This window comes from Ammodytes marinus (genome assembly GCF_949987685.1).
Source record: "Ammodytes marinus genome assembly, chromosome: 18".
Classification (NCBI taxonomy): Eukaryota; Metazoa; Chordata; class Actinopteri; order Uranoscopiformes; family Ammodytidae; genus Ammodytes; species Ammodytes marinus.
In genome coordinates, this window is record NC_137222.1 from 17,737,267 (window position 1) to 17,750,668 (window position 13,402).

General features: G+C 41.4%; 1 protein-coding gene across 1 annotated transcript in view; it reads right to left on the reverse strand.

Annotated features, from left to right (window-relative positions):
• LOC307265305 (protein unc-13 homolog B-like) overlaps positions 1–13,402 on the reverse strand; it is a 67,017-nt gene that overhangs the window by 26,139 nt on the left and 27,476 nt on the right. The window contains exons 9-10 of the mRNA XM_080046995.1: positions 3,975–4,268; positions 3,761–3,851 (exon numbers count right to left, since the gene is read on the reverse strand). Coding sequence (XP_079903121.1) covers positions 3,761–3,851; positions 3,975–4,268 — 385 coding nt within the window. The remainder of the gene's footprint in view (positions 1–3,760; positions 3,852–3,974; positions 4,269–13,402) is intronic.

The following is a 13,402-nucleotide window of genomic DNA, read 5'->3' on the forward strand; positions in this document are numbered from 1 at the left end:
TGGAAAGGCAGCTTGGTAATTAGATGACAGTTCAATCCTCTCCTCTAAGGCCATGGCATTCTTTCACACCCATTCCAGCTGCATGGCTTGATAGCTCTGATCACCTACAGTGTAAACACTCAAGGGATCATTAAATACCCCACAAATGCAACATAGATATAACTTATGGCATAACACGATCCAAACGTATAAATCTTAATGTGTATTAAAATGCATTTTTGCATTTAAACCAAATTGATAAGCAAAGGGCACACGTCGAGCAACTACAGTTTATAGATATCACCTGTGCTCCTTCCATTAGGTCAAAGTTCAACTTAGACACAGCTCAGTAATATCCTCCAATAAGCTTCACCATTTAGATTATTGCATTGGGAATTTGAAAAATCCTGCAGTCTAAATTCTCCTCAAAATAATTACTGCTAACTGCCCCTAAATATCAGCTAAGAGACAGGTAAATACTGCTGCTTTGAAGCATTTAAACTGACACATTATAATGTTAGATCCAGAAAAGGTGTGGCAGTTTAAGAACAATAAATCTATAAAGTGAACTCTTCAATTGGGTTATCTCTTAACAACAAATGGGGCTACATTCTTACATTATGTTTTTAAATGCCACATACTATGTGTTAACAAGGATGCATGTTGGTATCTAGGTACAGTTTGAATTAACAAGCTGAAGCTACAATTATTTAAAAAAAAATATTGTATAACATTATCAAATTACATATCCATAGTGTACCTTCACTTTTTTTGGTGAGTGGATATCCTATTCCATTAAGTGTATAATTTGAGAGATAGTTGCTATTTCTACATTAAACCACCCCTGCACTAGAGGTATCCAATAAGCACTTGAGCACAGGTGTGTGTTTGCCTGATAAGGGTTTGATAGACAGAAAAGTATAATCAAATCTATAAAAGGATATAATGTTACCTATAATTGCTGAATTCAGTATTAAGCTGATGGCATTATCAGCTAAATGGAATTAAATTAACTTGGAACATTATTATTCCAATTAAAATTGGATGTATACATACTAATATTGTAGTTTATCATGAGTTAATCACATACTGGCTTAAATACATGTGTTGTGTAACAAACCAACAATAATAACACAAAGTAAGCTACAATTCCTCGGACCACTGACTGTTATACAGAAAGCCATGATCAACTCTGTGTGCACTCTAATAATCTGGTGATTTATTAATGAATTGTCCAGGATAAATAAAAGCTGGGGGGCTGGTCTGGGGTCAGGTCCATTTTCCAGGCCAGTCAGTGTAATAGCCTGCAGTGGAGAAACGTCTTTTCTCTCCTTACTAAATGTCCCCTAGATAGAAATTATGTATTTTGAAGTGTTTAAGTCAATTTGTCACCACAACATGCCCTTTGCTGAAAATGTCAATCAACTGAGAACTGCAACATCAGCCAAACATTACTTTGTTTGTAATATTTAATCACAGTCTGCAAAAACTTTAAACTATGAAAGGACAAATATATATATATATATATAAATGTAAGCCTTACCTCATAAGAAAAATATATAATAAAATATCCATTGTATTTGCATAGAAGGTCAGTAGATCAGTTTAGGTGACTTTCCAGCCTTTCTTCTGGGATGGCAATCAGGACAGTGGTTGACCACGTTCACACAGCAGTTTAAGTAGCCAATCCTACTTCCCTCCCACCCTCTTGAATCCTTCCCCTGCTCTCTCTCTCTCCTCCTGTCCTCTGGCAATATATTCCAGCACAAAGCTAATCTCAGGCTGTGAGCCAGCTCTGCCAGCTCTCAGTCTCGTTCACTCGTTTTCTGTGTTTCCACATCTGCCAGTTGCTGATATTTGTGTTTTACTCTTTCTATGCATGAAAAGTGAAAACACTCATGAACAAATTAAATATTAGTTCCACTGGTTTCAGAGTAAAAGTGTTTTTCCTTGCCTTATACAATTTAAAGACAAAAGGAATTTCTATCCACAGATTCCAGCTCAGTCATATCAAATATGGGTAATGAAACTGGAAATAGGTCTGGCAGCCAGTTTCCCTTCCTGCTCTAGATTTGCCCCTTTGTGCTGAGGAAACTGTGATCATGCCACATATTAAATCTAATTCTATTATTTCATTGCAATTCAATGTAAGCAAGTATTCTAATTATGCTGGTCAATGTGACACTTCTAAACACAATAACAAATCAGTCAAATGTATTAGTATTTTCATCATTGAGACGTGTGTCCTAAGTGTTTCCCTTTGTTCTGTAATAAATGGCACTTGACAGCTTTCACTTGCTTTTCATTTAAATTAATGTATTCAATGAACCATCATTTACAGTACAAGTTTGTCTCAACCAGTTCATGCAAACCAATCATTGTAATGGACATTTTAGTTTAGCTGTTCATTTATTGCTGTACCATAAAAGGCTTAAACAAGGGGATGTGCAAATGAATGTTATGACTGAAAGATGTTCATGTTTTTTTTATTATGACCAACCTCTACAGATTCACGATTGGACTTATATGCAGGCTTGAGATTCAACATCTGTTGACATACGATGGATACAAGTGATCCACAATTGGTATTGTAGATTGGTTCAATGTGGCACTAGAGAATCCAATTCCAAAAGCCAAAGTATGTTAGGATAGAAAGGTAAACAGAATAATATGATCTACACCCATCTTTTTGTCAAAGGACACTGGAGGTTCTGACATAAATCAGCATTTATTTTAGAAAACGTAAGGGCTCCTAATGATACATAGAACCACTTATTACTTAGGGAGCCAGTACATTAGTTTGAAGATTTTACAAATGTAAAATTGGGGAAAAACAGCCCTGATGATGGTTCTCTCTCATTTTGGGACAAGAACATTCCAATTTCTTTATCATTACCCACAAGCGATAAGGAAGGTAAGATGGTGGGTAATACAAATGACAAGAAGATAAACATTGCCCTGATCAAGCCTCATTCTTTAAGATGTTAATAAATGTTGCTTGAAGAAAAACTATTTTTCAGATTCTGCTAAAAGTCTCAGTGAAATCAAAACATTGAAAAGCCACAAATCAGTCAAACCCTCGAGTCAACACTGAAACAAGAACATGAGCAGAACATCTATAAATACAGTTTATAGGTCCCCGAAGCAATGAGTTATGAAGTAAGTCAACAGAGGAACAGTACCTCAAAACGACATTGCCATGAGACAATTAGCCAATGAAGACTGACACTGACAAGGAGAGAGATTGTGTGAGGAAGCATTAACCTCTTCATTTTTTAGCAGTATGTTTGGTTGACAACTGTAGCCAAGAGGAGAAACTTATGAGAAGTTGGGTGTGAATAAAAAACACCATATTAGGAGGTAATGAACAGGTGGATGAAACAAGTACACTTACCCACAACTTGAAAATTATTAGGTGGTGTGCTTTTGATGAGGCATCACATCCCTAGCAGTTTCTCACAGGCAAAAGCCAAAAGTCCGCCTTTGTTCTCCACAGTTCCCAACAAATCGATTAATGTGGTTCACAATGCGTGTGCAAAGGAGCAAATGTGTTTTGTTAAAGCTGTGATATTATTCTAATACATTTAGTGCATCATCATAAACACCAAATGAGGTTAAACTCAACCACTTTCAAATAATTGCAAGTGTTTGTATATGTCTGTGTATGTGTAATATTTAAGCATATTACTTAGGGGAGGAAATAAAGGGATAAAACAGTCAGACTTCAGAAGTAATGAGACATCAAATATTGGTGGAGGAACGCAAGTAAAACAGTGCCTACCTCCCGAAGCTGAACCCTGACTTTATTAATGGCCTTCAACCAACGGACTCTGGATGGGGAAAAGGGTAATGGCGGCCCATCATCATGGAACCTGGGTGGGTTATATGGGTTTAAGAGTAGAGTGGCAGAAAGATATGGATACATTCTCTCATTTCCCAGGCATCTTTAATAAAGCACGTAATAAAACTGAGTAGAATTCTGAGCAAAACCGTACCTTTGGAGTTTAGAGGATCCTCTCTCTGCTGGAGTGTCGTTTTTCAGGCCCCGCCCAACGTCAGGTGACAACCTATGTATCTCTTGATCACCGACAGTAGAGCGTCCATTGATTGGAAGATGTCCATTGGTGCGTGATTGCCCATTGTTGGAGGAGTGAAAGCCAGCGCTGTGGTAGGAGTGGAAGGACTCCTCTAGTTCTGACCCTCCAGTGCTCTCATGGCCGGTTTCACTAAGCTGGGAGCTGGTCTGGCTCAGGTTTCCTGATGACCCAAATCGACTACTTTCCACTGGACTACAATGATGAGAGAGGAGTGAGGAAAATATTAAATGTCAGAATACTTTTATGGGATGGGTAAAAAAAGGAGCCAAAGCTAAACAAGTGGGAATTGTTACTCAGAACTAATATAGGTACATATTCATACTACTGAAACTATCATCAGCACAATTACCAAGAACAGTGTTTGGGCTAAAATAAACCCCATCCATCTAATAATAATTATTTTCAAACAATATTTAACTATCATGATCTACTTTTTTTAAATTGCCATTTGGTATAGTATACACATCACATCATGCCCACAAAGATACCCAAGCTTGCAGGAAGGTGCAATGTGTCAGCATGAGTTATACACTGCATTATGCTTTTTCTACATTAGAGTTCACTTTTTTTAAATAGAAACGGCACACATATGACTATGCTCTATTTTGTTGTGTGAAGTATAAAAAGCCCCTATAACTGCTAGTCCCAACTAGAAAAGGTATTATTCTAAACACAGTTATCTGCATATTATATTGTAAATGTATTACTTTCCCCTGTTTACAAGATGGAACACATACAGCATTGTGTATATGGTGTACAGTGGTTAGTGAGCTTATGGAGACACAAGGCTGAAGTAGACTTGGATGTGGATAATAAAACATGCAGTTGATATCTGAGTTTAGAATTCTACCTTTTATGAAAGTGGCATTTTGTATCTGATTCAACTGTTGCTGGTACACTACATTTACAATGTTTGAATTTATGGAGAATTCCATGCTTAAACAAAATTCACATTTATAATGTTGCAAACAGCCATGGATATGTTTGTTCCTATACATATACAGTATTTTAACAAATGTAGGCAAAAACTAAATGTGTCATTCAAAGTTGCTGAGACATTGGCAGAGGCTTTACCTTTTTTAAATGCAGTTAACTATTAGGAATACAATAATTTGAGCATACATCAGTCTCAAACTATCAGCTGAGAAGAACCATTCGTCACGCCCTTGGGTGATGAATGCTTAGGTAAATTCACTTGTGAATTTGCATATTATAATATACACATGTAAATTTTGTTTAGGAATTCTGCTTTGAAATAAGAGACAACAAATAACGTACAAGTATGTAGATACTACGCACACATTAACCATATCAAAACATATACACAAGCACACAGACATACAGTACACACGCTAATTATGAAATTAAACTAATGAGGATGGATTGCAGAGCTGGACAATGTCAATGCATCATAAATGGTGAGGGGAATACCATTTATTATGCTTCTACTAGCCTTTTTCCATTCAATAGATCCTTCTTGGACTGGTTGTCCAGCTGCACTCCATAGGTAGGACCTGCAGAGGGGTCTGTTTCTACAAGCCTTTCCTCCTCCTTTGGGTTCAGGGATGCTGAAGGATCTACTTCAGGAGTGGAGATGCAAATCTGGGGGTTTGTTATATCATCTGTGGAACCTACCGATACAGTTTTTTTGGCGTCAGATGCTGCAGTCTTTTGTGCAGTATTTGTCTGACCACTTGTTGGCTGGTTAGTTTTGGGTTGCGGTGTTACAACTATATTAGTTTGTGGCTTGGGTGGCTCTGTCTGCCAAGGAAAACTAATTTTTGTCCCAAATAATGAAGAGGTGGGTGGCTCTTGTTTTCCAACAACAGTGTTTTCCTCTTGAAACAGGCCTCCAGAAAGGGTTTTTAATCCTGAAAACAGCCCACTGCCTCCTTCTGCTTGCGGCACTGAAGGACCACCAGATGGTATTGTTGGTGAAAAAAAGGATCCAAGAGATTTCCCTGCATCACTCTGTGTCGATATAAAACCAAACAGTGACTTGGCTTGAGGTGGGTCTGGATTGCTGGGCAACTGATTGACTGAAGGGACTACTACTACAGTGTCTGCTTTTGGGGTATTGGTAGGTACTGATTTGTCACTTTCTTTACTCTCAGCATCTCCTGTTATGACCATTGGCTCCTCATGTATCACCTCTCCCTCAGCAGCTGACTTTTCTGTTTTAGTGCTATCCACCTGATGGGCCAGGTCACATACAGTGCTTGTTGAAGCACTTGTGATGGCAGAGGTTTCTGGACAATTTGCCTCAGTAGCCAGGGCTAAATTACTTGCTGGGCCGCCATCTTTAACTTCATTATTACCCATTAGGACTGAGTCTTCTATTTTATTTGTGTTGGCCACAGTGCCGGTTAAAGGTTCTTTTGGTGGCAAAGTTTCATTCTTAATCTGTGACTGTGGAGTTGCGTCAGGGGTTGGCTTCGGCTCAGCTGGTTCAGATGGCTTAGGTGGTTGTCCCATCCCCCCAAATAAAGATCCGCCTATTCCCCCAAGTAATGATGCTCCAATCTGTGATTCTGCTGCCTGAGCGGTGCTTCCTCCAAACATTCCCCCAAGTAAAGAACCACTGGGCTGTGCTGTTGCCGCAGATCCTCCAAACATACCACCTAGTAATGATCCACCAGTTGGGGGACCAGCTGACTTGGCAGTGGATCCTCCTCCAAACATCCCGCCTAATATTGACCCTCCAGTTGTGGGAGTGGTGTTTTGAGGACCAGATTGAGGAGAAGACCCCTTAAATAAACCTCCCAGTAATGATACCCCTGTCTGGGGAGCTGCTGACTCTGTGCTGGACCCTCCAAAAAACCCTCCTAATAGTGATGCTCCAGCCTGACCAGTAGCAGCTTGGGGTGCTGTTGTTCCCATTCCAAAAAGTGAGTTATTCTGCTGCTGCTGAGGACCTACCGTTGGTGCAACTGTTGGTTTGAAAAGGGAGGACATAAAGCCTGTAACTGTATCTGCCGATGATTCACCAACAGATTTATCGGGCTCTGTAGGCTTTTGTTGAACATTGCCCACAGCACTTGCTGACTTAGTGGCTGCTGTCTCCTTGTCTGCATTCGATGGTATTGTATCTTGACTCAACTGATCACTCACAAGCTCTGATTTTGTAGGTTGTTGCGCTTGTGTACATATATCAGATTCTTTAGACTGAATATCATCAGCTAACGTTTTTGGCTTGTTAGAATCTTGACAGTTAACTTTTTCTATGACACTGCCATCACTTTTGGTAATGCTTGCCTCAAGACACTGAACTGTACTGTCAGGTTGCTGTGGGTTTTCTGCATGGTCTTTGTTTTTGGCAGCAGTATCGATTACAGACGTGTCAGGACCAGCTAGAGCTTGATCAGTTTTTCTGTCATCACTAGGTTTTGGTTTTAAACTTGAAGAAGTGTCAGTTAGAGCTGTAGTTGACAGTGTCTTGTCATCATTAGATGCTGTTGTAGCTGTTGCAGTTGGTGTTGCTGGGGGAACAGATCCTCCAAGCATTGAAAGCAAACTTTTGTCTGATTTTTCATTTGTAGCAGAAACTCCAGGTAAAATGCCACCCATACGAGATGTACCACTCTGTGCAGTAGCTGTTTGAGAAGAAGATCCCCCGAATATACCTCCCAATATAGAGCTAGTATTTGGGGATGTTGAAGTTTGGTTTGCAGCCCCACCAAACATTCCACCAAAGGACCCACTAGTCTGAGGGGCTGTAGTTGACGCTGCCGATCCTCCAAAAATCCCACCCAAAATAGACCCTCCCATCTGAGATCCAGCAGCCTGTGGAGCAGATCCACCAAATAAGCCTCCAAGTAACGATGCCCCTGGCTGAGGACCAGCTGTCTGGGGAGCAGAGCCTCCAATCTTACTTGGGCCAACTTGTGGAGCAGACTGTGGAGCAGATCCTCCAAATAGACCACCTAGTATTGATCCCCCTGTTTGAGAAGCTGTTGTTTGGGGTGAAGGGCCTCCAAACATAGACCCTAATAGAGAACTTCCAGGCTGAGAAGAGGGCTGAGGAGTAGAACCCCCAAACACAGAGAAAAAACTTGTGGTTGGTTGTTCTTTGGGGCCTGATGATTCAGGTGCAGACCCTGTAGGTGGAGTAGTGCTGGACCCAGAAAATAATGAAAGCAAACCTTTTCCTGGACTGTCTGACATGAATCCTGCTTGTGAGGGTGGGGACTGTGGGCCTGATTCACTGGCCAAATGCAGAAGGCCAGAAGATGGAGATTCTTTAGAGGGAGCAGGATCCCGGGATTCACCTTCTGTGCTTGTTTCCTTTCGCTCAGTGACACATTCTGCATGTAGCTCAATAGATGCATTCTCAGTAATTGTGGCACCCTGTGTAGAATCAACAGTACTATTAGTGGATGAGCTAACATGCACTACACTTGAAATTGTACTGTTCGCCAGTGCTGGGACATGACTGCTGGAAACAGATGACATTTGGGAAGAACCTTGTTGTAAACGACTTGTTGGTGGCTCTTTAATAGCAGTAACACTAGATGAATCAGGAGTTTGCTGTGGAGGTGACAGAGCATCATTAAAAACAGAGAAAATACTCTTTGCCGGTTCTTTGGCTGCTGCAGTCCCAGGGGGTGCAGACATGTTTGCACTTCCACCAGCTCCTGGTGTTTGAGGAGTACTGGGTCCACTAAACATTGAGAACAAAGATGTTCTTGGACTTTCACTAGAGGTAGACAAGCCACCTAATATTCCCCCAAGAACAGAGGGGGCGGTCTGGCCTTGTGCTTCAGGCTGTGTTTGTGTTTTAGATTGTGTCTGAGGTTCTCTTTGAATTTGAGTTTGTGATTCAGTTACCCTTTGCTGACTTGATGAAGTTTGCGGTTGAGGTTTTGGAGGACTGGGATCACTAAACATTGAGAACAGTCCCTTCATTGAGCTTTCTGTTGAATTTGATGTTCCTGGCAGAATTCCTCCAAGAAGGGATCCTGTTTGAGGCTGCTGGTTGCTGGGACCCCCAAACATAGAAAGGAATCCTGTATTTGGGGGGTCTTTTGGAGGAACAGTTCCCGGTTGTTGTGCCCCAGCAGTAGGTTTGGTTGGAGGAGGTGGCTGAGGAGGACTTGACCCACCAAACATTGATAATAAACTTTGACCCAGCGATTCCTGTTGAGGGGGTTGAGGAGCTGCACTTGGTGGATTTGCTTGAGGCGACGGCCCTGGTCTGGGTGCAGCCTGTGGAGGACTTGGCCCACTAAATATTGATAAAACACTTTTACCAAAGGATTCTTCTTGTGAAGCTTTAGCTGAGTCGGGTGTTTGAGTTGTAGGTCTGGATTGGGAAGTTGCTGGTGATCCTGCCAGCATGTCACCAATTGAAAATCCAAACAATGCACCAGATGATTTACTCTCTGTACCAGGTTTTGTCTGTTCTGTGGCTAGCAAACTTGCAGATTGGCTTGAAGCAGGGCTGGTGGACGATTGGGGAGAAAATATTTGGGATGCACTTTTGTTGGGGATTTGACTCTGTGCTGGTCGAGGGGTACCACCCTGATCCATTGTTTGTTGTTTTCGTATACCCTTAGGTCTAGATGATGATGTCAGTGGACCCTCTGTAACACTAGGTGTTGTTTGTGGTATTGGTGGTGGAGAGGGTTCAGAGCCAAATAGGCTGCTAATTGATCCAAATAGGTTTGAAACTCCTGTAGCATCTTTACTTGTAGGAGTACTGCCTGGTAAGGAAGCAGTACTGCCAGTTTTGCTCTGCTGATGAGATGAGGGAGATGTCTGAGAGCATTCCTTTGGAACTGGCTTTTGTTCTTCTATTTTTACTGCAGACTTCAGAAAGTTCATGAACCCTGCTTCTGGTTGTTCAGATGGTCTCTCCACTGGTATATCTGCAGGCTTAGCAGGTGTAAGTTGTCGAGGTGTTTCAGGTTTAATTAAAGATTCCTTTGATCCTAAAGGCACTTTTTCATTGGGCTGTGGTGGTGGGGTTGCTTGTTGTAACATGGTAGTCTGACGTGACAGTCTCGGTTTCTGTGAAGTTGTATGTGACTGTATTGAAGGGGGAGTCACTGGAGTGGATGTTGGTACTGTGGGCAGAATTCTTCCCTGCATGGTAGCTGGGCTCTGTATTTGTTGTTTAACATGTTCTGGCTGTGTCACAACGGCAGCAGATTCCTCTTTGATGATCTTTGACTTCAGACTCTGGAAACCTGATGAAAGAATGTTCTTTGAATTGTTGTCAGGAACTTGGTCACTGGAGGATATTCTAGTTTTGTTTGGTTCCTTCTGTGGTGGTTTTCCAACAAAAGAGGTTAGGAGGGAAGAAATCTTTTTGACTTGACGATTAGGTTGTTCTTCTCCTGGAGAGACTCTCTTCCTCCATTCTTCCTCCAATACATCGTCAACATGTTTCACAGTAACCCCAGTAGAGGAACGCCGTCGTTGGCTTGGTTGGTAACAATTGTAAAGTACCTGCTGATTGGAAATTGCAGTAGGAGTAGAGTTAAGGGAAACAGCTACCTTTTGAGCAAGAAATGTCTTCATTTCCTGGTTGTTCCAATAAGGGCTGGTATGGTCTTTATTACGGCAGGAAAGGTCCATAACATCTTTGCATTGGTCTTCATAAATGTAACTGGGCTGTCTTGGATCCATCCTGACTTTGTTTAATTTGTAAGATGTAATATCTACACCTTGTTGCCCTTGTGACAGAAAGGAATTTTCAAACATTTCGGAAAACTGCTCAAGATTTAAATTCATGATCTGATTTCCCTTTCTATAGGCAGCAGACAAATCTAGGGGGGCATTAAGAAGTTGAGAATCACTATGATCTTGACCAGGTAGCCAAATAAGCTCATCCTCATTGTACAGTGGGATTTTAAAGCCACAGACACAAACCATTTCATTGTGCAGCCAAGCACTGGGACAGCTATCTAAATTATGTGCATTTCCCCAAGACTCGTCTTCAGGGGCACATGCATACACATTTTCACCTGCAGAATCTGTAAGCAAGGCATAAATGTACTCATGATCTGTGTAAACAAAGTAGCCACAGTCACCATCTTCTGCTGGCCACCACATTCCTTGCTCCAAAAGTGCAAGCCACTGCTGATACCATTCAGTGTCTTCAAGGTACAGAGAGTCTTCCATCTCAGTTTTGGCACGTGAATGACAGTTTGAATCCTTTCTATTCAAAATAAACTGACTCTGATAAACCATTCCATCAGTATGAACATTATGTTGGACTACATTATCCATTCCATATTGCCAGTTAGCCGAGTAAGATAAGTTTGGCGCAGTCTCTTCATAATAGCCTTCATGATATGAAACCCCATTCAAGCTAAATGTGCTACCTTCATTAAATGAGTGATATTTCCCAAACTTTGCATTTTTCTGTTTAGTTGTTAAGTTCAACGCACATTCCTCATTAGGTGAATATTCTACATTTCCTAAATCCTCAACACTTTTCCATAATTTCCTTGTGGTATATGGATCATTATTCATGTGTCCCTCCAACTGATATGGTCCAATTTCACCTTGATGACAAACATCTTGCCACGGTGAAGAAGTGTTAAATGGCTGATAAATATTTGAGGAGCTGCGACATCCAGCAGATGCCTTTGATGATGCACCTTCACAGATCTGCGTATACACTTGACCCTCTCCCTGGAATTGATTATTTAGTGACTCATTCTGAAACTGTTGCCATAGGGCACTTTCCCGAATCCACTGGTTTTCATCATAAGAGGGACTTATTCCATAAGGGGAAAGCTGACCTTGGTCCAAATTCTGCACTGCATCTGCATACAAAGAAGAATTGCTTCTGCCAATATATGGTGGCATGGTCATTATTGACGAAGTTCTATGGCCTTGTAAAAGGGAATTAATATTTCCTGTACTATAGGCCATTTGGTGAACTGACTGAAGTGAGCCAGAATAATATGACTGAGCTAAATTACCTGTGCTGATTGAAGAGTGTGATGACTTACTCTGAAGGGATCTTGCATAAGTAGCTGATGTTCTCAAATCTAAACTTTCAGTATCAATTGAGACAGGAGCACATATTAAAGAGTGCCTGCTTTGTTCTGGATTCAGACAATCTGGAACAACTCTTTGACAGCGGTCCCTTCCGAAGTCTGAGGAAGCACTTTTTAATATGCTTGGAGACAACTCTGTGAACTTAGTTGAGGGTGTCTGCTGTTCTGTATTCTGACCTGAAGTGTCCACCTCTTTAGGAGTAGAAGGGTCCTCAGTAACATTTTTGTTAAAAAGTCCAGATAAAAACCCTTGCTGGGCAGTTTGTTGAACCCTTTTCTCTTTCACGTCATTACTTTGTGGGGATTGCAGTGGAATCTTCATTGAGCCTGTATTATTGACTTTCGGATGCAGATTTTGTCCAGTTGGTGTCTGGCAGGATGTATCAATGTTTTCAGAGGATTTTGTTAACTTTTGAAAAAATCCTGAGAGCACTCCAGATTGACTTTCTGTCTCCAGCTTTGTTTCAGCAGCACTGCAGCTTGTTAGCACTTTGATATGTTGTTGAGTCTCATGGATTTTTGTTGACTGCTGTTGTGGAGCCATATGTTCTGAAGAGGTTTTGAATAGTCCGGAAAGTGGACTACTTCCTTGAGTAGGTGTTTGTGTTAAGTTATTTTGTAGTTGATTTTGTTTGGAAATTGGGATATTATTTGCCCTTGTTTGCTCATGGCTGGATTTACTTGGGGTAATGGTGTGCTGTTGAGCCAATGTGTGCTGTTGTGTGTGTATGTTGTCTGCCGATGCAAACTTAAAAAGACCAGAGAAAAGACCACCTTGTTGGGATGGTGGTTTCTGGAGGGGAATAGTTTGTTGTCGAATAAAGCCTGGTTTACCTGCCTCCTGCTGGACACCTTTCTGACTTGATGCTCTGTTCCTGAGATGAAATTCTCTGTTTGGACCTTGACTACTCTGTTCATTGTAATCCTGTAGATTATTTTTAACACTGCTCTGTTGGTGCTGAACAGTTTGGCTGCTTCCAATATTCTCAGAGGATGCTAATTTAAACAAGCCAGACAACAGCCCCATTTTCTCAGGTTGCTTTTGCTTGGACTCATCTGATGTCTGCTGCTGACCAGAGTAATTACAAGGGATGTCCCTCAGCTTTTCAGCTTCAGAAGGCTGTATGTTTCGAGTCATGTTTTCTGTTGAGGAACACTTCAATGGTCCTGAGACAGCTTCACCCGTTTGTGGAGCTGCATAATGTTCTTGTGGGGGAGGGTGATGGGGAAACTGGGACGGATTACTGCTCGTGGGTGGTGGATTGTTATGTGAAGCCTGCTGTGGCAAACTGCCAGATAAGTCACTGGTAGACC